At 41.5% G+C, this 11,306-nt stretch overlaps 1 protein-coding gene across 1 annotated transcript; it reads left to right on the top strand.

The window, feature by feature from the left end:
• Window positions 1-1,155: 1,155 nt before the first annotated feature.
• On the top strand, window positions 1,156-7,906 carry LOC117966739 (leukocyte receptor cluster member 1-like). Its single transcript, XM_059018509.1, has 5 exons — window positions 1,156-1,407; window positions 2,441-2,629; window positions 4,740-4,902; window positions 5,571-5,724; window positions 7,007-7,906. The coding sequence occupies exons 1-5, from the start codon at window positions 1,276-1,278 to the stop codon at window positions 7,239-7,241; spliced, it is 873 nt and encodes a 290-aa protein (XP_058874492.1). The 5' UTR covers window positions 1,156-1,275; the 3' UTR covers window positions 7,242-7,906.
• The last annotated feature ends 3,400 nt before the right edge of the window (window positions 7,907-11,306 follow it).

Genomic DNA, 11,306 nt, shown 5'->3' with positions numbered 1-11,306 from the left:
TTACCAACAGATACAGTTTAACAGTCGTATTTAAATGCCATTGTCCTGACTGGTAAATTCTTACCTTCCAGCTCCCCCTTTATTTTGACAATTGCCATATTAAAAACGGCATTTTTTTTTTGTTTACATTTTTCATTCTTAGCCCCCAAGTAAATATTTTGTACAGTTTTCAAAGCAATTGTTGCTTTATTTTTACAACACACGTTGATGTTATTGATATGATAAACGCGTATATCTGCTTCAGGTACTGTGTAATGGATTTTTTTTCAAGGTTAAACGATGGCCCGTGTTACAGAGAACATTAGCAATTAAATGTCAAATATACAATATGTATTTCGTTGGTTTTGTGGATTTGCTATATTTTAATACTGCACATAATGATATGGTTTGGAAAATGCTACTTACCAAAACCATGCTGCACGTGAACTGTATTGCATAATAATTTCCTTTATTCCGATTCCAGTGGTGTTATCTCAATGCAGATGCATTATATAAAGTGTTGTATAAAATCACATACTGAATTATTTTGGGACATAATTTTACCATTTTTTTTTGTCATAGAAAAGACACATTTCACATATTTTATAACGTTACCGTAGTCTACTATTTATATATATATATATATATATATATATATATATATATATATATATATATATATATATATATATATATTATTTAACATCATGTAATCAAAGAAACTACAAAATTATATCGTAAAAGTCTACCGGAAAACATAGTAGTAGTACTTCCTGCGACATTTCAAAGTTTTTCAATTTTTGTAAGTTTTTCGTTGAGTATGCGTGAAAACTACAAAGCGGTGTGTAACTCAATATGTTAACGTAACATGTTTCCTTCGACTTTATGAAGCAACATTAGTTAATTCCAGGGTAATGCTAAACTGTTGTTCATAGCTGAATATAAACACTCACCATCCAGCCGCTCGAAGGAAGGGTTGGGTTTAATTACACATCAGAGAGACGCGCAGCTTATCCAATCATATGACAAGATTACAATATAAGGGCGGGTACTATCTAATCACCGCTCCAATAACAAACAACAAAAACTGAGATTGGCAGCATTTTAACACCAATCAATCCGAAGAGGGAGGCGGGTCTGAACCGGTTTTTCAGCCAATTGCGGGCTTCCCCCTGATAAACACGGACGCCGAGTGAAAGGAAGTTTACATTCACTCAGCTGTCGTCTTTCTGTTGGATTCGGTTTATTTTCAAGTCGAATTAAAAAAAAAAAAAAGGTTTTAATATCATTTAAAAGATGAATATTCTGCCGAAGAAGAGCTGGCACGTCCGCAACAAGGATAACGTCGCGCGCGTGCGGAAGGACGAGGCGCAAGCCGCTGAGGAGGCGCGTGAGAGGCAGCGCAGAGTGGAGCGCGCCGAGCAGGAGGTAACCATGGCGATTTATTTACTTTGTGTTTTTAATTTTAATAAACGTAATTTTAATAATCTTCGGGTGAGACATAAACCCAAGCTCCTATTGTAAGTGACTCCGCAGCAGCAGTTATGATGTATAGTTCACTCCTATAAGTCGTTTTGGATAAAAGCGTCTATTAAATGATTTTATATATTATTATTATTATATATAAACAATCGTAAGCAAATACATTTCAAGTGTTACAATACAAGTAATACAATAAGAGCAAGAAATACAATAACTTTTGTTCAAGCAAAGTACAAGTGTGACAAACCACAATTCAATAATACAGCAGATAATAGTGTATATATATAATCATTAAATTCAATGACAAACATTTTAACTATTTAAGACACTTAGTCAAAAACTGTACACGATTCTTTTAATATTTCTAAATATAACTATTTCTATGGATTTTCAAAGTTTATTTTAGTTTTTCTACATGGACCATTATTTACCATTGTGAATAAATAACATATATACATTAGTTGCAACATTATGACTGTAAAGGTTAATAAATAATAGGTAACTTTTTTTTAATTAATGGTTAATAGTTGTTTTTTTTTAGTTAATACTTTTCATAGCATTTACTCCAGTCTTAAATATTTCTTGAAAGGAGAACATTCCATGTAAATGATATAAAACTGAAACTGCTTTAATGCGTGTGAAAGTCCCTGAATAGTAGTACTTTAGTTGTTTGGTCCTAGTTTTATAAAATTAATAGCTTTATCCTCCGCTCTAAATTTAATTAAAGACTGGAGAAAAAGCTTTGAAGATACAGTCCCACTAGTCTTGTACAGTAGGATACATGCGGGAGGTTATCTTGGCAGGTTCATTTATATCAGTGTGGATACTTATAGTGTACCAAGTGGGTGGAATTACATACAATGTAAAGTTAATCACAAACTTACCTCTCTATCTGTCTGTCTCTCTATCTGTCTGTCTGTCTGTCTCTCTATTTGTTTGTCTGTCTGTCTCTCTATCTGTCTGTCTGTCCGTCTGTCAGGCCCGGACGAATTTCCTGCGCAATAAATCCCGCGCTTCACTTCCCGAGTCCGGGAATGCAGCGCTGGGAGGAGAGGAGGAGGGAGAAAAGGAGGGCGAGAGGCACCTGGACCTGTTTGGAGAGAGGGATCTAGGAGGAGGAGAGAAGAGGGGCAACAAGGAATATGAAGCCGACAAGAAGCAAGAGCAGGCGAGTGACTCTGTGTGTGAGAGAGCGGGAGGGGCTTGGGTGAACTGTCCTGCAAATGAGCGCACAGGCTTACACTCGGGTACACAGTGTTTCGTAAGACAATGCAGTTACTGTTTTGGTTTTATATACAAGTCCTTGCGGCAGACTCCTCGTAGTTTGAAAACTGTAAATATGTTATAGTATGTGATTCAGCAATAAATTATATATGAGAGAGAGAGTTCACAAATAGCAAACAGCTCTCTATCCAAGGATAATCGGGATCCAACAGGATACTCCCTTAAACTAGAAATACTTCATGAAGAAGAAAAGTAACTTAATAAACTGAAAACTCGCTGTTTTTAATACTTAAGCTACAGCGCTTTGAGGTTCGTATCCAGCCCTTGCCTTTCCATTCACACAGTCAGCAGGGCTGCAGATGAACCGGAGGCCTCATTCCTGCTGGAAAGCTTCACCAGAGCAATACATGTTGCCAAGCAACCCGGCTTGTGAAGTCTGTGCCTTAACTTGTCGGGCGTCAGGCCAGTGGGGGTCGCTGAAGGTGGATTATGAGGTGAACTTCCCTCAGCCAGTAGCTCGAAGGTTAATGCAGGGCTCCTTGTGGGCCACCAGCGAAGGTCTTCAAACAGGATTCAAACCAGGAAGCTCCTGAGTGCCTGTCTGAGTATTTGGGTCTCTGTCCCAACTAAAACAGAATTGACGAGGTCACTGAGTGTCTCCCCTGATAAAAGCACTGCTGTGTGGCGTGCAGGGGGAGTCCTGCAGTCAGGGGAGTGCAGGGGTCTCCGGGTGTCTCCCCTGGTAAAAGCACTGCTGTGTGGCGTGCAGGGGGAGTCGTACAGTCAGGGGAGCGCAGGGGTCTCAGAGTGTCTCCCCTAGTAAAAGCACTGCTGTGTGGCGTGCAGGGGGAGTCCTGCAGTCAGGGGAGCGCAGGGGTCTCGGAGTGTCTCCCCTGGTAAAAGCACTGCTGTGTGGCGTGCAGGGGGAGTCCTGCAGTCAGGGTAGCACAGGGGTCTCAGAGTGTCTCCCCTGGTAAAAGCACTGCTGTGTGGCGTGCAGGGGGAGTCGTACAGTCAGGGGAGCGCAGGGGTCTCAGAGTGTCTCCCCTGGTAAAAGCACTGCTGTGTGGCGTGCAGGGGGAGTCGTACAGTCAGGGGAGCGCAGGGGTCTCCGGGTGTCTCCCCTGGTAAAAGCACTGCTGTGTGGCGTGCAGGGGGAGTCGTACAGTCAGGGGAGCGCAGGGGTCTCAGAGTGTCTCCCCTGGTAAAAGCACTGCTGTGTGGCGTGCAGGGGGAGTCGTACAGTCAGGGGAGCGCAGGGGTCTCAGAGTGTCTCCCCTGGTAAAAGCACTGCTGTGTGGCGTGCAGGGGGAGTCGTACAGTCAGGGGAGCGCAGGGGTCTCAGAGTGTCTCCCCTGGTAAAAGCACTGCTGTGTGGCGTGCAGGGGGAGTCGTACAGTCAGGGGAGCGCAGGGGTCTCCGGGTGTCTCCCCTGGTAAAAGCACTGCTGTGTGGCATGCAGGGGGAGTCGTACAGTCAGGGGAGCGCAGGGGTCTCCGGGTGTCTCCCCTGGTAAAAGCACTGCTGTGTGGCGTGCAGGGGGAGTCGTGCAGTCAGGGGATCGCAGGGGTCTCCGGGTGTCTCCCCTAGTAAAAGCACTGCTGTGTGGTGTGCAGGGGGAGTCGTACAGTCAGGGGAGCGCAGGTTCGCATGCTGGCTGTAACAAAGTCGCCAGTCTTCATAGGGGACTCTGGAGGGAGCGTCGCATTGGCTCTGGTGCTCCCGGGGGCTAAGGAGACAAAACCGGCAGGGACTGTTTCACTTCCCCGCGCTACAGTGAACCCTGCTGGCCAGGCGCCCAGTGAGCTCAGGCGGATGCCTACAAAGCTGGCAGCTCGCTGACATCCGCTCTCGAATTCAGTGGGATCGGAGGACGCCCACTGAACCTTCAGTTGTCCTGAGCTGTGTGGCGAATTGCGGCCGTGAGGGAATGTAATTTGACATTTTAAATTGGTGAGAAAATCTGGGTAAAATAATTGGGCAGTCTAAACTGTATAAAATAAATAAATGAATAAAACAGGATTGACAGTGTTTTGTGTTTTTCTCTTGTTCAGGAAAAACGTGAGCGTGCGATTGGTCTGCTGGTGTCTCTAGGCCCCGCCCCTGGCACTGCCACGCCCTGGTACCTAAAGGAGCAAGGGAGTGAGAAGGAGGGAGCGCAAACGACAGGAAAGCAGGAGGAGACGAACAGAGCCAAGAAACAGAGGACAGAGCCCGGTGAGATCGTACTGTTTTTTAGATACAGATCTTTAGTGTACTGAGTGATGAACTGAGGGACAGCCTTTACACCGATTAACCCCACTTGTACACCCAGGCTACCAAACGATGTGAGCTAAACTGCACAAACAGATTATACGATTATTTGGATAAGATCAACACATGCGGTGATCACTGGTGTTAATTGGGATGGTTTACCAATCAGAGTGAAACGAGTAAAGAAACAGCTGCTTGGGATTGTGTGGATCACTGTTCTTCACAGAGTCTAAGAAATGCAGCGATCTTCACAAACCCAAGCAGCAGTTTCTCCACTCTTCACTCTGAATAGTAAATCCGTCCAATCGACACCAGCGCCCCTCCCCTGATTGTCAGCACCTGATTTCAGTGGAGCGGTCTATCGCAAAAAAACAGGTTCATGCAGCAAAACAAATCCTCTGAAATGCTGCCTTTCAACTAGGGGTGTTAGATTCTGATTCACGTCCTAAACTTTTAAACTGTAGGATTAACAATTTAAACTTTATCGTGTTTGAAATGATGGTAACCACTCTGCTGACTCATAACAAGAAGCACTCCTGCCAGCTCCTGTTTGAAGGCACAGGTTGGTTTGTGTCTTCAGTTCTATGGAAGTTCTGTACTGTACAGTAATTCTGTGCGTTTGTGTCCGTCAGAGAGGGGGAGCGAGAAAGAGAAGAAAGACGAGAAACTGAAGGCTCTGCTCGACCCGCTCAGAGACATGGAGAGAATAATGAAGAAAAAGAGGAAGAGCGAGAAAAAAGAGGAGAGGAAAAGCAAGGAGAGGAGGAGAGAGGAAGCAGGGGGGAGGTGAGGAACTAGCTGAATATTGACAGCGTCTGTCTGTCTGTCTGTACAGGGTCATTCATAAACAGTGCAAGGTTTTTCATTTTTTTCCCCAAAGTTATAAACAGTATTGCATGAAAAAATAAAATTAAGCAAATTTCACTGTTTAGTAAATTACAGAAATGCGAAAAAATAGACATTATACAAACATTTCATACTGTACTTCAGTACATAAAACCTCTCGAATATACATCATCCCCACAATTTCACCTTCCAAGGAAGTGCAAGACTATCTGAAAGCAATTCAGCATAGTAAAGGATGTCGCATTTTAAAATTAAAATCATGTTTGCTGTAGCATGCGTTTCTTTCAAAACTGCACATTTAAAACCTCTATATCAGGGGTCGCCAACCCTGGTCCTGGAGAGCTACTGTGGCTGCTGGTTTTCGTTTCAACCAATCTCTCTGTTACTTAATTGCACCAATTATTGGCTTAATTAGTCAAGATGAACAGGTGTTCCAGATCTTTAGCCACTGATGATGTAAAGACACCTATAAAACCTGCAGGGCAGGGGCTCTCCAGGACCAGGGTTGGGACCCCTGCTCTATAGCCATCAAAAGAGCACAGCAGGTAAGACAAAACAAATCTTGTGAAGCACGCTTGGAACCCATAAGTGGCTCAGCACAGCTGTAAAGGAAGCAGTGGCGAGAGGATATTTTCAACTCAACCAACCCAGGATACACGGAAACAAGGAACTGATAAAGTGGGGTGTGTTTGACCTTGTGTAGAAGAGATGTGTGATCTGTGTCTGGAACAACATTGTAACCCAAGCCAGGAAATTGAGAGTGTTTAGATACTGTTAGGAAAACAGAGTGGAAGCAGAGTTCACACAGTTTGGTAAGATATGTAAGACAGGCACTCATTAGTGCGAGTGAGACAAGCTAACTGAATCCTCTCATGACGACAGACCAGCTCCATAGCATAGGTTTCTCTCAGAACATTAGGCAAACATGATCTGATTTCTGTTTATAACTAGGTGCTACATTGCTGTGTCTAACGATAATGTTTAAGCTACATGTGTGTAACTTCTGAATATTGGAATCAAGAAATGGAAACTTCCTGCCATAGCCATTGGTAACGTGCGCAGTCATTTCCAGACATTACGTTTGTTTCCTTGCAGAATTAGTAGGCACAATCACTTCAAGCCACTTGCAAGTCTGGTAACTGGAGATGCACAGACTCGCAGAGATGGCCTCAGTTTTGACTTTCTCTCTCTCTCTCTTTTTGTCTGTTCTGTTGCTCTTCAGCTCGTCCCTGGAGCGATTGCGCGAGGAGAGGAGGCGGAGGGAGGCGACAGAGCGACTGCGAGCGCAGGCCCTGCTGAAGAAAGGGAACGAGGCGGAGGGGAAAGAGAAGGGAGAGGAGGAGGAGGATGACAGGAGCAGACCTTACAGCAGCCAGTACCATCCAGAACTGTCCAGGAAGAGGCAGAGAAGAGACATGGGCAGCGACCCGTACGGCTTTAATATAAAAAAGAAATGAGGGGCTTCCAGAGCCCACGCTGTGTCGCTCCCGGCGCACTGTTCCACTGGAAACAGGTGCATCTCGTCTAGTGTTGAAAGTGTGATTTGGGCCACTGTAGCCCAGTCTGTTGCTTGTTATAATACAATGCTCGAGGACACCTCAGACAGCACAGTGTCGTATCTCATCCCCAACGGGGTCAGACTGCTGTGTGAAGCACGGCAACGAAAGGCGTGTGCTGAACAGACAAGCTGTTTAGAACAATGGCTGCTAGAAGCGAATGCAGCATTGAAAACAAACCCAAGTTTTTTATTTTTCTTATTTCGTGACGAAACCTCATTTAATAAGATATGTTTAATTAATATTTAGTGAATAAGACCACTGGCAGCTGCGTAAAGACCAAAAATAAAAAAAACAGCCACAAATGTTTGTTCTGCTTCAGCCATCTAAACTTGTTTGCATATATTTAATCAATCCCACAATCCAAGGTGACCTTTGACAGCACTGCAGCTGTGATAGACCAGCATCCTCTGAGCTCACTACATTCAGACCACATAGACAGGAGAATCATTCAGAGCTATTCAAATCAGAAATATATCTATGTGAGCGCAGGCCCTGCTGAAGAAAGGGAACGAGGTGGAGGGGAATGAGAAGGAGGGGGAGGAGGATGACAGGATAGATATATATATATATCTCTATATATATATCTCTATATATATCTATATATATATATATATATATATATATATATATATATATATATCTCTATATATATATATATATATATATCTCTCTCTATATATATATATATATATAATATAGAGAGAGAGAGAGAGAGAGATATATACCGGATTCTGTCGCGTCAACACCTCTGTTTTTTTATAGACACTGCAAGAGCTTGTAACTCAGGCACCTTTTTTTTTGTATTGAACATTTTAATACTATGGTGTTACTTTGGATGTTAATTTATTGTTTTGTGTTTCCACACTGGACACTGCAGTTTATTACCTGCAGAGATTATGTAAAGCCCTTGATTTTAGTGGATCTAAAATTCACGTGTTTATATATACTTTAAATGTAGCGATTTGTATTGCTTTTTGACGTGGGTTTGCACTGGACACTGCAGCTTTAGAGTTTAATGTTTGTTTTCTGAAAATATTTGAAATGACAAAACAGCGGACATAGTGCAGCAGCTTTGAATTGTATCTCACCAGTCATTAAATATGTTAACTGCACGTCTTGATTCTTCATCGTGACTGTGTGCTGTGCTCTACTTTTTGAATTTTATGCACACCTAATTCCAGACATAATCTATCTAACTCCCTCTGCAGTAATGCCCCCCTGCTGGTCGATGAGTAGAGTCGCATCTCTGTCTATCTATATCATGTAATAATATACCCAATGATACATATTTAAAAGGAATTGAAAATACACACTTTGATATGGTAGCAGATCAGTGCCACAGGGATGAATATGGAAATAAAATATTAAAGACAGAGAAAGATGGCAATTGGTTTTTTTAGGTTTTTGAGTAGAGTTTTGTATGAAACACAAGACGATCATAGATTTGTAAGGGGGAATATTACTCAACGCACGAGCAGAAGTTAAAGCAGATACAAATGATACCTTGATGAGGATTATAAAGAACACATGGAGAAAATGAAATGAAACAGTGGTGGCTTAGAGACCTGGGCTACAGAGCCAGGAAGCTGTTGCTGCTGTACATATTATTAATAGACCAATACATGTTTACTGAAACATTGTAGGCCAGAAATGCTTTAAATATGAATGGGAGGAAATGCTATTGAGTAAACTAGATAAGAAACCATACAAATAAAGATATGTGGATGACATGGAAGGAACATAATATGGACACATGGAGAAGAATCTTATATAGTTTCATAAATTACCAAATTATATTTACCCTAACATTTCGGTGGATTTAAGGTGGACAAAATCTGAAATTGAATTCTTAGACACCTTGGTTAAACTTGATCGAGGATCTATTAAAATAGATCTTTACTTCAAACCTACTGACATGCATCAGTATCTGCATATGTCATCTGCACATCCTATCTATACTAAAAGAGCCATGCCCAAAGGACTGGGTACAAGGATAAAAAGAATCTGTTCTGATGAAAATTACTACAAAAAACAGAATGGAATTAAAAATAAATCTTAAGAGGATATAAAGAACAAATTATTTCTAACACACTTTCTCTTGACAAATGTATGTTAAATGTTGGGCAAATGCTGAGCAAAGAAATTGTAATAAAACGATAAACATTTCTACTAAAAGGCTTTCTCTGTGCCAGTGTTTTGAAGACTGAATAAGACTTCTAGTTGAAACATTTGCCATTGAATTTAAGTTTTAGAACAAAGAAGGAACCACACATTTGAATATGCAAAGCATGCTTGCATGCATAAATAAATAAATAAATAAAGCAAGCAATTGGTACCCTTGGGAACGCTTGCACTTGGCAGTTAAAACACTCACCTTCCTCTTTACTAACGCGTGTAAATACTCCCTCAGTAACCGGGCTCTCTGCTTGTTCCGTATCTGCAGGGAGACTCAATTTCCTCTCCGTTGTTGGTTTGCATGGTTTTCAATTCTGCTTTAATGTAGATACTATCGAACAGCCCTCTGGTGGTCAAATGGTGCATCACCGCGTCTGTCACATTTTAATTCACGTATCCTCCACCTTCCCTCTGGTTTTCACGACGCTCAGTCAGCGTGCATGAATTTTTAATCACCTGTGTACACAGCACGACTGAAGCAGGAAGCAGCGTGCGTGTTCTGTTCTATTGGGCTCACAGAGGGACTCATGTCAGCAGGTTTCCAAGGGGGGGGGGGGGCCTGTGTCCCTGCAGCTCAAAAACTATACCTTTAAAGTGATGCTACTATGAATAAAGGAAGACATTGGACTATAAAAGTACATGAACACTGGGAATTGTACCAGTGTTTGTCTAATATAAATACTCAGCACAGATTTGTTTATTTGGTACAAACGGAACAAAATAAAATGAATCTGAACACTTTTTTTTATAGAGTTTTCTATTATATTTAATTTCAGCTACAAGCCTTTCTTAATTGACGATTGACTGAAGACGCCGAGAAAGACTTCTAATGGAAACGTCTGTCCCTCAAATTTCCCTTCTAAAGTTTATTTTAGTGCGACGACATTGTATTTCATAGTTATAGACGAAGTTCAATCCTGTACACTATTTTATAAAATCTCAGGACCTAGCCCTGAGCACATTTCAAAATTAAAATATCTGTAAAAAGACAAGGATCTGTAAGTGATACTTTGGAAGTTTCACCTTTAACGGAACAACTATATAAAAGTTACTTGCAAGAACTTGCCAGCTAATCTTTGCCATGTGCATGGGATCCTCTGTAAACCCACCTGTGGCCTCATTTTGTCTGGCTATTTCTTTCCAAAACAATACATTTAAAAATAAATAAAACAACAAAGTCCATTGTGCTTACTTTGCATCCATACTTTAAACAACTTCAGACTTCCTGAGGTTTTTTTTTTTAGCATTGAGACATGAAGAATATTAAAAGATTGTTTAAAAATGTAAATTAAAACTAAATAGATGCAAAGCAGAAACGTTATGAGCAAAATTGCATTTGAGTTTTCCATAGTAAATATTTTTTTGGCCGTCACTTGTAGACACCTTCCCTTCGTAAGATGGGCTGAATGGCCTCCTCTCATGTGTAAACTTTATGTTCTTATAAATTCTCAAGCCAATCCAAACTACGTATGGTGTTTATTTATTTTAAATAAAACACGTTATAATAAGTAAATACGTACAGCTGAAAAGCTGGTTCTAGTTTCGCATGCTGGGTGACTGGCCCATTCATAGTACGAATGAGAAGACAGGTATACCAGGATACAGGGTTAACCACACGATACACAGGCAACTTGCATACCAATCGAAGCTTATCCAGTTATACCCACATTGAACGTAAAAGGCCTATAAGGAGGCTAAGAATGTAGGATAAAAGTTCAGTGAAAATATTCATTGCAGATGAAGTGAGACAGACAGACAGTTCATACATTTAGAATGATAACCCTTACA

This window comes from Acipenser ruthenus, chromosome 60 (genome assembly GCF_902713425.1).
Source record: "Acipenser ruthenus chromosome 60, fAciRut3.2 maternal haplotype, whole genome shotgun sequence".
Classification (NCBI taxonomy): domain Eukaryota; kingdom Metazoa; phylum Chordata; class Actinopteri; order Acipenseriformes; family Acipenseridae; genus Acipenser; species Acipenser ruthenus.
This window is presented reverse-complemented; position numbering and strand designations above follow the sequence as displayed.

Coding starts and splice junctions, on each gene's coding strand:
- LOC117966739 (XM_059018509.1), top strand. CDS start 1,276: ATGAATATTCTGCCGAAGAAGAGCTGGCACGTCCGCAACAAGGATAAC. Junction 4,903..5,570: donor GAAACAGAGGACAGAGCCCG/GTGAGATCGTAC, acceptor TGTGTCCGTCAG/AGAGGGGGAGCGAGAAAGAG. Junction 5,725..7,006: donor AGAGAGGAAGCAGGGGGGAG/GTGAGGAACTAG, acceptor GTTGCTCTTCAG/CTCGTCCCTGGAGCGATTGC.